At 43.7% G+C, this 17,871-nt stretch overlaps 1 protein-coding gene and 1 long non-coding RNA gene across 10 annotated transcripts in view; one reads left to right on the top strand and one right to left on the bottom strand.

Moving 5' to 3' along the window:
* The window catches only part of LOC309334534, a 125,628-nt gene extending 121,923 nt beyond the window's left edge, over positions 1-3,705 (bottom strand). For 3 of the 4 annotated variants that reach the window (XR_014153140.1, XR_014153141.1, XR_014153143.1), the window contains exon 1: positions 2,017-3,705. This is a non-coding gene — a long non-coding RNA (uncharacterized lncRNA). The remainder of the gene's footprint in view (positions 1-2,016) is intronic. The other variant, XR_014153142.1, reaches the window with a different exon arrangement.
* Positions 3,706-4,354: 649 nt separating this feature from the next.
* Positions 4,355-17,871, top strand: part of IQSEC1 (IQ motif and Sec7 domain ArfGEF 1) — a 304,523-nt gene continuing 291,006 nt past the window's right edge. For all 6 annotated transcript variants that reach the window (XM_081848828.1, XM_081848827.1, XM_081848826.1 and 3 more), the window contains exon 1: positions 4,355-4,733. In XM_081848828.1, the coding sequence (XP_081704954.1) occupies positions 4,456-4,733 (278 nt within the window). In that variant the 5' untranslated portion in view covers positions 4,355-4,455. The remainder of the gene's footprint in view (positions 4,734-17,871) is intronic.

Raw genomic sequence — 17,871 nt, 5'->3', positions numbered from 1 at the left:
AAATCTAAAAAATCCCAATAGTCTTTAACTCAAATATTCTCCTTGTGCTGGTAAGCATCACATGACCAAAGCAGGCAGAACAGCTGCAAAAATAACTTGGTTATTTTTCCCCTCTAAAGAAAGGAACTGTGCCTGCTGAACCCCTATTGGGGAAGCATTCCAAAGAACAATAGGGTGGTATCCAATATTTAGCATAGTACACCCATTGAAATCAGTGAATTTAAGTCTTTTTATTCCAACTGATCTATTAAAATACTGTCATTAAAAAAAAAATTCTAATTTATATAGCACCATCAATGACTATTTCACATTAGAGTAACCTAAGCACAAAATTGTAGGAGCATATAAACCAAGGGTAGTATGCAACAAAGTCATCCCATTAGTGAAAGGACTTCTGCACACGAGCTACAATGGCTATATCCTGTACTGTCAGAGGAAGCATGCCTCTTTATGACAGATGCTGGGATGACAAGTAAGGAAAGTGCTGTTGCATTCAGGTTCTGCTATTGGGCTTTCCATGGGCATCTGGCTGGTTCCTATGAGAATAGGATGCTGGACTAGATGAGCTACTAGCCTGATCCAGCAGCCTCTTCTTATGTCTGCCTTCAAAACAAGCCTTCCTTTCCCTGCATGCCCCCACATCTACTCTGAGGGTTACTCCAACACTCCAGAGTAGATTGGGGGGCTCCCAAGGGCATGCAGAGACAGGGAGTCTCATCACACAGGCAAAGCTCCTTGTGGTAATGGAATGACTTTGCTGGATACAAACATGTAAAACTCACTCCATGGAGTCTGCAAAAAGAAAATTTAAAATATCCCAGCGGTGATAAAGGGGGGAAAAGTAGAACAAGAAGTCTTGTGGTACTTTAACACCTAAATGCATGAAGTGTTTTCCAGAAAGATCAGGACACAAATTGTAGAAAAATATAAACATTATCATCAGTGGGCTTATTCACAAAAAACAGTTGTTTTTAACACAGATATTCTGGCATATCATTTACTTCTGACCTCAGTTTTGACAATTTCCTTTCCTCACTCTGCAACCAGAAACTCAGGATAAAATTTCACGTATTTGATGCAGACCATTGGTCTTCATCTTGTAGGTTGGGACCCAGTACCTGGTAAGATTCTGATCTAAGGTGGGTTGAAACAGCAGCACTGCCCCCATACAATTATATGCTAAAAAAGAGAGGATCTTAGCATGTTTGCTTAAAGGAGGGTCTCAGATCAGAAAAAGTGAAAGATTTTGATGCAGTTATGAGGCATGTTCAGAATATGAAGCCTCATTCTAATGAAAACTTGTCAACAGGAGTAAGCCCCACTGAACTCATGCCCAGATTCACACTGTAAGTGTTGGAAGGATACTTGCCCAGCTAGAATACAAGGTCAGTAATTATTTCAGATAAGTCAAACCCAATTATGCACACCTGATAAGGCTATTTCAACAAAACCTAAGGACTAAAGAAGCAAAACTTTCATCCTTTGTTTATTGCAAATGTCCATTGAAGAGCACAGGACATGAAATATGTTGGGATTTTATATTTTCTATCAAAATCTAGACATCACCCAGTGAATAATTTTAGGCAGCATATTTATAATTTTGGCTTGCACCCTGTGAAGTTGGAGGCTACATATATCCCCTAGGAGGACAGATACAGCAGATAACATAGTTCTGTTTACAGCATGCTTTGGTTAAGAAACCCATGTTCATGTTAAAACGTGTTGATAACCTTTGGAAGTTAAAAGTATGATTACAGAAAAATTCTATAGCTCAATACTGTTGTTGTTGTTTTTTAGCTTAGTTTCCTTTTATACAACAGTGAAGTGAAAAAGGCAATTTGAAATGCTAGATATACTTTCATGAGACATTCACAGATTATATATTTTTCTAAAGATAATTTTGAAGGCAGCTATTTACAGCCCATTTGCTCCAGAGCAACCACATGAAAGTCAATGGGCCTGCGGTGGAAGGAGTGTTCTGGAGGTGTGTGAATATTGTGGGGAGGAAGTCCTTACCTCCTCGCTCTGCTATCAGCTGCCCTCAGGTCACCTCCGGTGCTGAATCACTCTCTTCAGTCAAGCTGCCTATTCTGTCAAGTGTTAGCAAGAATTGCAGCCCAGGTTCCAGAGGAGCTGACTTTGCAGAAGAGGGGGCAGTGAAATTAGCGAAGTGGCAAAAGCTACTGCGGCATTTGAGTATCAGTAAAAATTAAGAAACTTAGGGGAAGTGATTGTGAAGAAGAGAAAGGGGGGGGGGAGGTGATTAGGAAGAGGAAAGGAACGAAGAAAACAATCAAAGGGTCGCACTTCCTGCCTGTCAGCTCCCTTTGGCTAACATACTCCCTCACTCTTTTTTTTCAACTCCCCAAGCCAGCTTGCTTTCGATAACCTCTTCAGTCAGAGCGCTGGGCCGCTGCCAAAAGATTCCCCACATGAGCTCCTCTCTCTCTCTCTCTCTCTCTCTCCCTCCAACCTGATGCAGCCTCGACTGAGGATGCAGCGTTCCCACTACGAGGGTGCGAGTGTTGGTGCTTGTGCGTGGAGGGAAGTATTCCCACTCGGAGCAGACCGAGGCGAGGCAGGTTGCTGCTTTGCTAGCCAGCAGTTGCCAACCAGAGGAAGCGTCACTCCAGGCATATGGCTAGAGAGCCGCCGCCTGGAGCGCCGGGTGGCGATGTTTTCAAAACAGCCTCGGCTCTTGGCAGCAGCAGCAGCAGCCTTCTGTCAGCCCATCGCTCTCCATAGCATCCCCGCTTCTCTCTCTCTCTCTCCTCCCAGGGGGAAGGAGGGGAGCGGGGCGGGCGGAGGGGAAGAAGAGCGCGCCCGCCCGCTGAGGCATTAGCAATCGGCTTCTCCCTCATGCCATCGCACCCCTCCCTCCTTTCCTCAGAAATTCAATATTCTCTTATGAAATCCGGGAGCAGCAGCAGCAGCAGGGCAAGTTCAGCGCTACCAAACAGGAGGAGAAATTGAGAGAGAAACAGGAGCATGGTGGTCGGCAAGCTGCCTGCAGACGTGGTTGATCTGGCGGGCAGGAGAGCACAAAAACCAAACTCCCGTCGCTGCTGGGATTTGTGGTCGGCCAGCTCAGTGGGGGCTCCGAGCAAGACGGGGACTAAACCATTTTTTTAAGGAAGGGAAAGAACTCGTTCCTCGTATCCCAAACACACTTCGCTTTCTGCACACGCGCAGTAACCTCCCGCCACCCCGCTTACCTGAGGGGCTTCTGCCTGGCTGGGCTGCCCGTCAGTTTCGCAGAGATGCCGCCCAGTTCGGAGCGGGGCGCGAGGTGGGGGAGGCGCGGGGCGCTGCCCTCTCTCCAGCCCACCTGCCCGCCCGCGAAGGTGCCGCTCCACGGGGCTCCTCGCGCGTTCCCGCCAAAACAGGAGCAGCTCTGAGGCGCCCCGCCGCTGGCTCGCTCGCTCGCTTCCCCCCGAGGGCGCCGCTCCCCCGGGGGATATCTCCACCCCTCCCAGGCGCACAGGCCCCCGCTGTCGCAGCCCGTCCTGCAGCTATCACCAGCCGCCCCTCCTCCTCCTCCTCCTCCCTGCCCCTCTGGAGCCTGCTTCTCAGCCGTTCCGGGGCGTGTATGTGTTTGTGTGTGGGAGAGAGAAGGGGAAAGAGAGAGGGAGAGAAGCGCTCTGACTGACTCGCCTGCCCGGCGGCCCGGGGAGGAGGACGCCGCGGCGGCGGCAGCGGCGGCTCAATCAGTTAGTCAGCAGGAGGCAGCAGCGGGGCGCTGCGAGGAGCCGCTCGCCAAGACCAGCTCCTCCCCAGAGTCCGCGAAGCCGCGCGACGCCCAGTCAGGGAGCGGCGGCACTTTGCAAACTCCACGCAGGACCCCGCGCACTGGCGCGCGTAGGGAAGCGGCTGTTGCTGCTTAAGAAGAGCAGCGACGGGAGAAGCGGAGAAAGCGCCTGCGTGAGCGGAAGACCGGGAGGGGGTGGCAAGCAAGAGGGGAGAGAGAGTGACCGACCGACCGACCAGGAGGAGTTAACGAGGGAAGCGGCGGAGGTGAAGGAAACGAGCCTCGAGCGAACCACGGGGTTGTCCGCGGAGACTTTTCCCGGGGTTTTGTTGGTGAGGAGGAGCAGGAAGCGAGCCGGCGGCGGTTGCCTTAAGTGGAGAAGCGGAAGCCCCGCGCGCCACAGCCGCGCAATAGCCGGACCCTCTGGGTGTAGGCGCAGCAACAGCAGCGAGCCCGGCCGGGAGCCGTAGGAGGGCCCGTGGGCAATGGCGGCTCGAAGTACGAGCAGCTGCGTCGGCGCTCCCTAGCCGAGAAGCGGACTTGCAACTGGGCGGGAAAAGGTGTAGCCAGACTGGTGCCTTGGCTCGGCTTGGCTTGTTCGCGCAGCCGAGCTGAGCGTCGGGGCGCCGCCGCCGGCCCTCTCGGCGCTTTGGCCGGCCCCCGGGGCCCGCCGAGGTGCGTGGCGGGCAGCCGGGCTGGCTGGGGCCATGGAGACGCCGGCGGAGAACCCGAGCAAGGCGGCGGAGTACCTCAAGGAGCTCAACAAGATCATCGAGACGCAGCAGGAGCTGCTGGAGAAGCAGAAGCTCCGGATAGACGAGCTGGAGCAGCAAGTGGCCAAGCTGTATCACGAGAACGCCCGCCTGCAGGACGAGCACCAGCGGCACCTGGCCACATGCAGGCTGCTGCTCCTGCAACCGCAGCACGCGGCCCTGCCCGCCTTGCCGCCGCCGGGGGACCTCCAGGAGAACGCCAAGGATGAGAAGTAAGGAAGCGGGGGCTTGCAAGGGACGCCTTGGGGATGGATGCGGGGTGGTGGCAGCAGAGTGTACAAACCCGTCCGTTTGCTGGCTTTGCCAAACGTACAAGCGCATCTTGGAGCAACTGTGTGCGGTATAGCCAGTGAATGTTTGCAGTGGGTGAGAGGTTGGAGGTCCGAGGTAGGTACCCAAGGCGGTTTGGTTACCTACGGCGCTACTGGAGGGTACTTGGCCTCCGTTCTCTCTGCCCCGAGGGTCGTGGGACAAACGCAAGGAGTGAGGCAGGTTGTGTGGCTACGACTTCTGCGGAATCGACACCCCCCCCCGGTTCCTTTTGTGCTTAGGTTTCTGCTTTTACTTGGTTCGTCCTTGTTCTTGACTTCTGGTAGCTGCGAGCAGAACTAGGAGGAGGCAAAGCAGCGCGCAGTTCTCTGGCATCCACCCAGTCTTATTTCGCTTCAGCAGCAAGAGTGGCTGAAAGCTGCAGCCTCCGACTAAATTCAGATTTGTTGCCCACCAGGGCCGACGGGATTACTCTGGAGTTAGAGCCTCGAGTCTTGCGGAGCTTACCTGCAGGGGAAAACAAAACTGCCCTAGCGCTGGTCTTATGTTCCTGGATCTAGGGGGCTTCCGAGAGGGAGAGATGTTTGGGAAAGGGATGTGCAGAATCCCGCCGGTGCTTCCTAGTTCAGGAGAAGGGGTTGTGCCTCTAGTCCAGAACGAGGCAGTGTGCTTAGTGGCGTTTGGTTGGTGACTCGGGAGGTGGAGTGAGGAGGAGCTGCTGATCCTGAAACTGACAGAATGACGGTCAGTAAACATTGGCAGGTGGCCACCCCCTTCCAAACTGTGACTAGTTCAAATCTAAACTTGTTGATCTTTGGAAACCTGTTTGCTCTCAATCCTGAGTCTATTTACAGAGTGCTTTAATCTTTAATTAATCATGTACTGCTCACTGTGCATGGGGACCTGCTTAAATGCATTACTGCTTAAAGTAAGGCCAATTCAGTAGTAGTTAAAGAACTACACATGCCCGACTCTCTCTCTTTACCTGCTTAAAATAGAATTTAAGTAGGAATGGAAAAGCCCATTTCTCACCTGCCTTCACAGATTAAAATGTTTAAGGCATTGGTTATCTGGCTCTTGGTGTCAGGCTTGGCTTTTACGTTTCATGATAAACGTTTGGAAGCTCTTAAAAAAAACCACTTCCTCATCAAACTTTTATAGCTAGCTGCTTGTTTAGTTGCAGTATAGTAAGGAAGAAAGTAGATTTGGAGAAGAATATTTCTGCTTTCTGGGTCTGCATTGGTTCATTGATTCACCCCAGAATGAGGACCTGGGAACACATGTATTCCAAGTTGTGGTTGGCTTCCAGCTTTCATCAACGCTGGCCATTGGCTACTGGCTGGTTGCTGCAGTTGATGGAAGTTTTTTGGGGGAGAGGGGGGGGGAGTCCAACAACATCTGGAGGAACACAGGTTCCCCATTCCTGAGGTAAATTGAATTAAAACCTTGTGACTGATATATGGTGTCTTCACAATTGATTTTAGATCATATATCTAATTAACTATTTGTGTTTAAAGTGTTTATTGTAATGGTGACCAATGTTAGATGGCATCTTAAAAAGAGGCATCCCCTTCTGAGTGAGAAGGCAGAAGGTGCCTTCTGATATGGCACCTGTTGTGTGACACACATGCACATGATTTAAAACTAATCACTGTATGTTATCCTTTAGAATGTACACTCAATGCCACAATTGTTTTTAACTTGGGTAGAATTAATTACAGGATAAATTGATATAAACTAATAATTGACTAAGAGGGCTCTTTGGTATGCAGTTAGAGCCTTGCAAAGGAAAGTGAAGGCTTTCTTGTACTAAGGTTTATATACACAGAGTGTGATGTTCCAAATGTCCTGTAGAGACAGCAGTACACATTTATCAAGGACATATCATCAAGTAGTTATTTACATTCCTGCAGCATACAAAAGCTTTTGGTTAAACTACTTGGTTGCATGGATATATTACTAAAATTATACATTTCTTGCAAAGGTCATAATCTTTGTGTTTGATACTGTGTGTACAGATACCATTTTCAAAGAATGAACTCAAAGGAATAGTGTCAATTGCTTATGTGCAGAGCTGATTTCAGCCAGGGAGTTAGGTTATAGTGGATTATCTAAAACGACACTGTGCTCTTGTTACCATGTGTTATTCGGTCCCCACAGCTCAGCTCTGTTTGGCAGGCTGTTTAAACTGCACAGTGTAGAAATGTGTTTAAGAGACTTCTTGTTCATATTTTGAATCTTGTCAATGCTCGTATCCAATTCCCCCCATGATAATCACCCCCCCCCATTAGATAGGGTGACATGCTTTCTTTAATTATGCAGGGCAGTGCTATTCATTTTAGAAAATACAACTTTGAAGAAAGTGTGTTACCAGTAGCTTTAAAACAAATGGACCAGAAATAATAAAACATAATAATAATAATAATAATAATAATAATAATAATAATGGAATATGCCAATGGGTGTGTCAGGGCAGCTGCTTCATCAGTTGAAAGGGCATGTGCCTGCTGGCAGGGAAGAAAAGCTCTTGCTTTCATAACAAGAGGACTGTTTTCAAAACTAAATTTAAATGAAATCCTTCTAATCTAGCAGCTGAGAGTTCCTTGTATAAAAAGACTGGGCTGGAGACCTTGAGATGGGCTCAGATAGCCCCCCTCCACACCCCAGGTTCCCTCTTGCCAAGTGACATGCTAGAAATCATTTACTACGATTTGATAAGGTATTTCTCTTGACTTGCTAAGGGAGCAGCCTCTGAGCTATGGCCTTGACGACTCGGTCTTTTTAAGTCTCTTAAGTGGATTTGATGTTGGGATCAGAATTAATCTGGGATATTTATGGAATAGTTATAATCGTTCTGAGGTATAGTCTGAAGAGCTCAATGGGAAAGTCCAGATTGCCAGGCTTCTGCAGTCCTGTCCAACACGTAGAAACTCGGGGGGGGGGGGTGGATAGGGATGCCTGATACAGTGCGAAGGCATCATGGTAAGATTGCTAAGTTTTGGGAAGGAAAAACTGGTTCTCTTCTGGGTCTCAACAAGCCATCATCTGCCTTGTTGAGCAATCTTAAACTTCTAGGAGCTTCCTGCTTTCAGTGTCAGCTGTTAGAAGCTCACCTAAAATGAGAGTGCCCCACCATCTGATGCGTTCTGCATATTCCATCTAGGGCAGGAATGGGAACTCCTCACTGCATTCAGCTGGCTCTCTGGATCCCCTCCTTCCCCCCTCCTCAGTGGGGAGGAGCTAAATGGGAAATGATTTTGATGTTGTGCAAACTGTATAACTGTAGCCCCTTCACCTGGAAGAAGATCAAAGCAAAGGGAATGCTTATCTTAGAAAAGAAGTAGACTTGTGTTTCTTGCAAATATGCTGCAATGTCTATATGCTTTTCAGGCGCACACATGCATTTTCAGGATGCAATTGCATGTTGAAGTTTGATGCTTTCAATAACTGTGATTCAGGACTTGCAGGTCTCCTGTTCGTTAATGTTAATTTGCAGGCTTTTCATGAGCTTTCAGACAGAAAAGGTGCTGGAGGTCTTTGGTGAAAATTTTGAAAAATTATGTGGTGAAAATGGACAGAGGAACTTAAGTGGAGTTGTTAAAGAATTAAATATATGGGGAATATCTTTCTGTGTGTGTGTTGACCTGCCTACTTTTGGGTCCAGCCCTATCCACTACTGGAATGTGGTCTTCAATGCTGGAGAAATTTGGTCCATAGTCCCTTAAAAAAGCTGGTTATCCCAGATACAGGGTATAAGGATGGTAGCAACCGTTGCCCCAACAATATTGGCTGCTTTTACAGTTGCTTCCCAAGTTGATTTCATTATTCTTCTGTGTATTGGCTTTACCCTGAGTCACGCGTCTACTGTCTTAATATTCCGCCCCCATGGAAGAATTCCTGATATTAATATTTGAACTGGTGTACCTTTTTCATGCCTCAGATTCCCTTTCCTATCACTTATTCTCCCCCCCCCCCTTTGAGAAAATGCATGCACAAGAGACATACATAAATATATTACAGCATGCAGTGGTACATGTGGGTAGGTAAGAATTTATTTATTTATTTATTTATTTTATTTTATTTTACAACATTTTTACTTTGTCTTTCTGCCAAAGCATTTAAGGCATTTTAGAAAATTTGCCATTTAGAAGATGATTTAAGAGAAGGAATGGGCAGATTTTGGTATCAACTCTTCCATAGTGTTTCATAATGAAATTACATAATGGCTTGATTCAAGAGGCAGTTCTGGGAAGAGACAAGTCAAATGGGAGGTGGTCTCAGCAGGAAGCATCTTGCTCTGATGCATCAAAGTGGAAAAACTGTTGGTGGAAACAACAGCATTGGTTCCATTCATTAAAAATGTGGTCCCTAGTTAGATCACGGGTTCTTATGAGGCATGTGTACATTGTTCCCAGTTCATTTAAAAGAGCCAGGGTGGTGTAATGGTTAGAGTGTTGGACTAGGATCTGGAAGAGCAGGGTTTGAATCCCCACTCAGCCATAAAGCTTGCTGGGTGACCTTGAGCCAGTCACCATCGCTTAGCCTAACCTACCTCACAGGGTTGTTGTGAGGATTAAATGGGGAGGAGAAGAAGCATGTGACCACCTTGAGATCCTTGGAAAATTAAGGTAGTGTATAAATGTAATAAATAAAATAAAAACAGGAAATTCTGAAAACGAGAACGAACTTATGGACATATCTTACAAAGAAATGTATAGTGCTTTTGGAGGCAAAGAGGATTTTATAGTCGCTAGAAAAACAATAAGGTCCTGCAAGATTTTTCAGAACTAGCAATTTGCATGTCCAAAGGACTTTGTGTGTGTAGTGGTGGGGGAGAGATAGGCAAGCAATTAAATGAGCATGTTTCCATAGTCTCATTTTTAAAAAAATTAAAAAGCAGGGAATACTTCAGTACACTGATACAACATTCATCCTCATTCCATGCACTGACTGCTTGAGCAGAGTTGAGTAATCTCAAGTGTGATGGGGCAAGAGGATTATTTTCTCAACTATAGAAAACTAGTGCTCCCCCCCCCCCAAGGCCTCACCACCAGCCCTTTGCAACTAGGTCCAGGGCCTTTCTCTCAAAAGCAATACTGCCATCATGCCTTGTAAGTTAGCAGGAAGCAGTTTACATTCATACCTCTTGTTGCGTTTGCTTCACGTTGCGGCTTTTCGGGCTGCGAACATGGCAAACCCGGAAGTGTATACTTCCGGGTTTCGCTGCATGCGCAGAAGCGTTCTGCGCGCTTCGCACATGCGCAGAATCACTCTATTCCGCTCCGCTCCGCGCTTGCGCAGAAGCTGCGCTCTAGTTGTGGACTTTACGGGGTGCGAACGATACCCTGGAACAGATTGTGTCCACAACTAGAGGTACCACTGTACTATATTCTAAGACAAGAAAGATTCTGTTGTTGGAACCTGTAACAACATGGGAATTTTCTTTTTGACTGAACTTTTCTAGGCTGGAGTCAGAGCAGTAGGGAGAGAGCTGTTATACTCTTTCTTGGCATTTAAATTGATTCTAGCTATAATAGTCCCTCATAATTCCCACTGAGGTATAAGGCAGTCTCTGAGTGGAAAGGAATGGACAAGAATTCTCCATCCCAATATATCATAAAGGAAATAAAGAGTAATACTACTGACTTCCCATTATTGGGACTCTGGAGAGAAGGAAAGTGTTGTTTTATGTTTACATGTTACTGTGACACAGTAAATAAAAAGGATACTATACCTTCCTGCCATAAATTGTGAAAAGAGAATCCTATTCTTGCCAGAGATGTTGAACAGATAGATGATGAATGAATGTAGAAGGTTTGGGTTCAGTCTGCAGCATCTTCAGTTAAAATGATCTTGGTTGACAGGTGATGTCCACTGGTCTTTAGTTTGGGAACTTTAGCCTTATTTCTATTCTGATACGGCCCCCAATAAACGTACGTGTGGAAGTCCAATTGCTTGCAATGTGGATGTTAGTTCAAAAAGTTGCTTGAAGTTGCAGACTTGAAGGGTAGAGTTGATCAGCGCAAACTATTTCTTACAAATGGCCCTAAAGCAATTTAGGAGATGAAACGGTAGGACGTCAGATAAATTATTATTACTGCTTAAGACTCTTCATAGCTGCATTTCATGGTTCCCTAGCTAAATACTAGCTGGTTTGCCAAAAGTGAGTGTCTTCTGGCTCCCTTTATGCTTGGCAGGAGATTCTCGGCATGCTTCGAAGTACTTGCTCAGCTTAAATGCCAGAATGGAGCTGAACACTTCTGAAAAGCTGATTGCACATTGCTGATTAGCACAGGGGGCAGATCCATTAGAGCAAGTGCAGTGCTGCCCCACCAATATCAGCCCGTCCCCAGCTGGTTCATGCATGCATATTCATTACTTGATTAACACAACTTCTGATAATGATTTGTTTGTGTGACTGAGACATCACAGATCTTAATACTTGCAGATCACCCAATGTTACATCAGATGCAATTATTTTTTGAGGAAATCAGTTCACTTGTTTTGCCCTTTTTGTGGTCTACAGACTAATATAGCTGCTTCTCTGAAACTTGAGACTGATAGTGAGTTTTCTCTCGGTTTATGTCATACTAAGGATAGTTTCACATAAGGAAACTCGACATGACCTTTGCTTCAGACATTATTTTGAATGCAAACCCAGCATGAACCAAAATGCTCCTATCTCATTGCATACGCCTCTCTGGTATCTACATTAACCATACAACATTCACTTAAATAGTGGGCAAGAGAGGTTTAAAAACATTCCATGGTGTCTTTAGCTGGGGTTTCATATAAGTACAGGAAGGTGGGTAGGTAGCCCATGGTGTACCTAGGAGTTTAAAAAGAAAAAGAAAGAACATAAAACTTTTTTCTTCTAAAGAAATCAGTGCAGAAATAGTTCCTTGAAAATTAAGAGGCGCTTTACTTAAAAAACAAATTCTTTGAGTGTATTGCATATCCAGCATCCTTGGCTTCCTGTGCTTGAACTAAAAGTCAGGGGAAGACTTCGTGAAGAAAGCCTTCCATGGAGCTTTTCCAGACCAGGAAATGCAAGTGGCTGAGGAGTCTGCAGAATTCTGGATAAATGTTTAATAGAGATAAAAGCACATGTACCACTCATTACCACCTCAAAATGATAAAGGTAAGCTGAATCACATAGCCACTGAGTTTCTAAAGTGATTTGAAGCACCTTGCAAAAGAGGGAGGAAAATGGAAGCCTCAAAACTTTTGAGAACTCCACCCCCCAATAAAAATAATTATGAGCTAAAAGTGGACCTTATCTTAGGGTTGCCATATTTCTAAAAGTAAAAACCACTTTTCCCTCCTCCTCCTCCTCCTCCTCCTCCTCCTCCTCCTCCTTCTTCTTCTTCTTCTTCTTCTTCTTCTTCTTCTTCTTCTTCTTCTTTACAAAAACACAATTTTTAGATTGACTTGCCTACGCTCCAAGACAAAGCGCCGCTTTTCGGAAATTCCCCCAGCTGTCAATTCCACCTTTGAAATCCTGATAATGTCCTACCTTATCTACATTTTTAATAAATGTAAGCTTGGAGTAGAATGGGGAGGAACAAGGTAGAATATTTTATCTAAAATTTGGTAGGGGAATTGGCATCCCCAAATAGACTTCAATCTGCCTCACGTCAAATTCTTTGCTTCCTATTTTTAAATTCCAGTTTTTGAAAATATTTGATGGAAGAGACCAGCTGCTTGACCCAGTCATATGTTTCTTGTAATGCCAAGAAAGACAGTTAACTGAAGGCAGTTACTTTACTTTTCTGTGTATGACTAGGTTTTTTTCTTTAAAAATCATACAAAAAAATGGGGGTTGTCTCATACATGGGTAGTGCATAGGGTGGACATTTGATGGGTTTCTGCCACGGCTGTTAGCAGCTATTGTGCATGTTATTGGTTGCTGCATCAATGGGTGGTGTTGATTGCCTGATGCTGTGGCAATTGGGCGGGCGATGGGCAGCTTGTGCCGGCGTGGGGACTGATGAGAGGTGGATTTTGCTGTACATACGGGTGAGCGATTTTTGGCAATCCCCCCTTTAAAAATCTCAACAACTCTGTGCCATCTTCCCCCATTTTCTTAAATTTGAGTCCCCCCAAATAGGGGGCGTCTTATACAAGGAAAAGTATGGTAAATAGTTACAATTCTTTGCTCTCTTGGGGAAGTTTCAGTAGGCAGACAATATCCCAGACAACTTTCAGTCCTGCTTCACTTCGTTCAAATGTAGTAAGTAAATGGCTATAAAACTAACTTCACAATAAACAAAGGGAGATGCTGATGGACTAGCTGATTGTAAACCTTCATTAGGAGTAATGATCTAATATAGAGCAATAACAGTAGATAGAGGCTCCTCGGGAGCTGAAGCATAATTTTCGGTCAATCTAGTTTACCTAGAACTGGGGAAATTGGATTACAGCAAAGCATTTGACAATCTACAACTTCTTTAATGGTATAACATACTGAATATTGATTGGAAAATAAGGCTTGTTTTGTATTGAATTGGACCTATTCTGTTAATGCCACAATATATTTTATAAATGTTTGGGGAAAAGGTTAAGACTCTGTAGTTAGTCTTATTATGAAACTGTGCTGTAATTTTTAACATACAAATTCAAGCACTGTTGGTGACTTGATAGGTTTCTGCAAGATGAAAAGGTCTATTTCTTCAAGAAACTCCTTCTGGTAACTTTGTCAGTTTTCACGTGGAGAGAATTCAGATCAACACACACAAATTGGTTCTAAGGCTTTTTACTAAAAGAAACTGATAATTTTCCTTCACTTTTTACCACTCCATTTCTTCCTGCCTCTTCTTAATAAAAAGAGACGGCTTGATCACGTTTGGAGCAAATAATACTTTTATAATACGTAGAAATGGAAGCTTTGACACTGTATATATGGCACTGAGTATGACTGAGGCGTGCAGTGTGAAGCACAAAGATTGGTGTTGTCTGACTCAACTGACGCTTATGAATCAGTACCTTTAAAATTAATTTAATGACATCCTCGTCTAAAGAATGCCTCGAGGCTTATAAAATTAGTTTGTGGTTCACATCTCACCATTAGTACTAAGTGCTAGTATTACTGACAATCTGAGAGGCCTTGCACTACATTAACAGTGAGATGGCATAGCAGGCTGAGGAAATGAATGTTACTTTCCACTGTGTGCGTATATGCTTAAAAATGAATGAATCAAACTTTCTAGCAATAGCATTACAACAACTCAAGTCATATTGTGTCTTCTCTCCTAAGAGGTGAAGCCAGGTCTGTCCCCTGTGTAGGGTAGGGGACATTGAAAAGATGCCAGAAACCTATTGGGTTCTGCTCATGGGATGCTATGCTGCAAAAGGCAATTTTCACAAACTCTGTCATCATCCCAGGAAACCCCTGAAAATTTCATCAAGAAAGTTGGAGGACCCTCCAGTATAGTGGAGTGGCACTGGAGAAAGGGGGAGTTCATGAAAATTGCCTCTTACCTCTGCAGTCACCTCAGCTGTGTGATAGTCCACAAATGTAAGGAGCCATTTTTGTTTGCAGAATGGCATGTCCAGATCAAATACATTGATTCAGAAAGTAATCTAAAGGTCAATATTGCTATTAAAAACCTGTCAAAATTATAAAAAAAACAATGTTATCAGTTATAACTTAATTGTGAAATATTCAAAATTTAGCTCAACATGCTGAGCACAATTGAGGCAAAAGAAAGTATATGCAAGTCCTGTTTTTGAGGGATAATTAAATATGTACTTAAGTCTTTTTCTCCCTTTAAAATCAACAGAACTTACAAGTGCTTATCAATACCATCTGTATTGATTTATTCTTTCAGTTGGTTCCTCATCCCAATGAGAGAGGATCACCTAAGATCTACCATAGGACAAGAAAGTATCATTATTATGCTTTTGACAGAAAGTAAGATTGCTAGGTAGTCTCTACTAACAATTATTATAATAATAGGTTCACTGAAATGAAAGGAAGGAAGAAGTAACTCAGTAGGCTACCTGTTTTGGGTAAGAGATGCTTCATTAATTGTTGTAATAAAGGGTGTTTTGTTTGAATTATGCAGATGTTTTATAATTTCTGCTCTTAATGTTAGTAACTGTAAATCACATTTATAGTTACTACAATGACTTTTAATAATGTCCTGAAGCAAGGTATTTCTTTTGCATTTCAGTAAAGTGGGTTAGGTAAAGTAGATAAATTTATTTTATCTTCCTCTGTGCCTGCCAGATGGTTAGAGCTCCTTGAATGCTGATTCACTACATAGGCAAACCGGCTGTTAATGAATTTATCTTCATTAGTATGCCTTATTAAAGTGTAATTTACATTATTAAAATGTAGTAAATTTATTATGTCAATATTTCATGTACCTAAATATGTTGTCCAAAATGTCATGAGGTAGCACATGGGTCTACAGGATGAGAGCCCTAAAATACATGGAATCTGGTAGTTCCAAAGGAAGTGGTGCAGTTTCAGTTAATGTCAGTAGTTGATGCTAGTAATAATAGAATTATGTAAGATGTACATATTAAACAAAGCAAAGTGTTATTTGTTCACTCAGCAATCAAGAGCCTGTTCTGTTCCTTCATACACGATACCCTCAACAGAACGAGCCTGAAGATTATGTTTCCACCTGGACTCTAGGTTACTTCTTGGTAGCCCTGCTTTTATCATAAGTCTTTTTATTCCCTCTTGTGATTTTTTCATATGACATGGTTTTCAAAGAAAGCACACCCATTTAACATGGATAGAGTATGTTCTGGCAAATTACCCTGTTTGAGTATTAATATTATATCACCTGATTGACATTGAAAAGTATGTTTGACTAAGTAGTTAGGCAAATTTTTAGAGTGAGAACTTGAAGAATCCTGTGAGACTAATTAATTCAATATGTGTTGCATATCTGCAGTGTTCAGCTAATGTTTAAGTTAATGTACAATGTGGGTTACTGATGCCAGTATACGTAAGAAGCTGATAAAGGGAAAACTGTACTTCAGAAAACAATTTAGCAGAATGACCCTTGTTAAAAGATACTGAAAGCTATATCTTTTTGTTTGTTTGTTGCAATACCCTTTCTTCCAGTATGAACATCTATTTGTCCTTCAGTGCTGAGTAGAGCAACTCCTACAAATCAAACTGATTTAACTGAGTGGCAAGATAGAAAATGTGGTATCTTTTAATTGATCTGCTTTAACTTTTTGTGATATGCTATTACTCTACAATGCACTTCAAATATGGGGAAAGTAGGCTAGAAACCAGTGCAAAACAATACTTTCCCTGGATCCTGGGGAATGAATACACAATGAGACTTTTAATAAAAGCAAATTGATCCATGCTGCCAGTGATTCCAGTATTTTGATACTTTTGAACTTGCTTTCCTAGATCCAATATGTACACTACCTTCTGCATTGTGGTTGCCCCTCAATTACTTGCTCCTACATATTAAATCATAAGGTGCGTATCATGTGGATATTTGGCATGCAAGCTCTCATCCTCTGTTGGGACTACTGATGCATTGCAGGTAACCACATGATCTGGCTTGTGCATATGATGCAAACATTCCTTATTACTGGTGATGCATAGGAGCCAGCTATAGGAGAGCAAGTTTGTACAGTGGTACCTCTGGATGCAAACGGGATCTGTTCCAGAGCCCCATTCGCATCCTGAAGCGAATGTAACACGCACATGCGCGGGTCACATTTCGCCGCTTCCATGCATGCGCGTGATGGCATTTTGAGCGTCTGCATGAGTGGCGAAACCCGGAAGTAGCGCGTTCTGTTACTTCCGGGTCGCCGTGGAGCGCAACCCGAAAATGCTCAACCTGAAGCGTATTCATCCCGAGATATGACTGTAATGGCAACCCATGTTAGAGGAGTTGCAAATGAACTGGACTCCAGATTTGCAAATGATTGACTGTCAGATGTAGTGATTAAATCAAATAAAGTGTTTCTCTTTAAGAGAACAACTAAAGCTGTGGAATCTCACAGGCCGGATCTCTTGATTTTAATAGCTGAGTGTAATTGGCATTCCTGTTCAGAGATGCAGACCTCCCAAAGCCATTTGGGATGAAGTATTTTAGTAAAAACAAGCTCAGGCTTGTTTCTGAAAACTCTGTAGTCAGATCAACAAAACATGTCTGACTCTAAGGAACCTATCTTTAGGGAACAAATTCTTTTAATGGCAGATGGTGAATGCAGTGCAGAGGAGTGAGAGATCTCAAACTACTTTTTTAAATGGATGCTGCCAAGGGAAGTAAATTATTAAATTTAAAATGTGATGAATTATTAAATTCTTGTTGCAATCCAACAGTACCAAAAAAAAAAGTGGTCTTAATAGATGCTATTTGAAACCAGGAAGGCTTTAGTCATTTAATGGCCAAATGGGTTTACATTGTTGGCCATTGAACTATACAGTATTCAGTACAAGCAAGGGTCATGGCAGGGATCCCAAGGGGCAGGAAAAAACATTCCTAGAAGGATTACAACAGCATGTGTAGTACTAATGGGAAAGTAAGCTTGCCAGAAAGTCTTGTGTAGGCTGGAGTAATGGGCACAGTTCATAGCCAATAACTTGTAATGGACTGAAATCCACAAGCCAATTATTTAAATCCCAGTTGAAGTCAATGGGATCTAAGCAGTCTAACAGTGTTGAGGATTACAGCTGGGGTGCCTATCTGAGCCTTCTATGGAAACAATACTCTTACAGTCTTTATGCAGTAGAGCACAGCAATAAGAGTGAAAACCTAGTGTATATATAGTGTCTCATTAAAGCATGCATAGGAGAGCATTTTCCCCTGCTTCCTGTCCAAAATTTCTCATTGATAAGAGACCTTGGTCTATTATCTTGCTCTACAGTTTTGTTTAGAAAACAGTGCACATCAGTTTTTCTTATCAAAAAGGAAAGAAAGCTGGCTTGGCATAGGGTTTTGTAGAAATAACTTGAATAATACAAGTACAAATATGTTCTCATAACAGTCGGTCAAGTGATAATCAGAACTCTTGTATGTTCTGGCTCCAATCTAAATGGCAGTAAAATGGAGTTTGCCAGTGTCAAATCTTGGATAATGCACGCTGTGTTTT

The sequence above is a fragment of the Podarcis erhardii genome (genome assembly GCF_964252035.2).
Source record: "Podarcis erhardii genome assembly, chromosome: 2".
In the NCBI taxonomy this organism is placed as follows: domain Eukaryota; kingdom Metazoa; phylum Chordata; class Lepidosauria; order Squamata; family Lacertidae; genus Podarcis; species Podarcis erhardii.
This window is presented reverse-complemented; position numbering and strand designations above follow the sequence as displayed.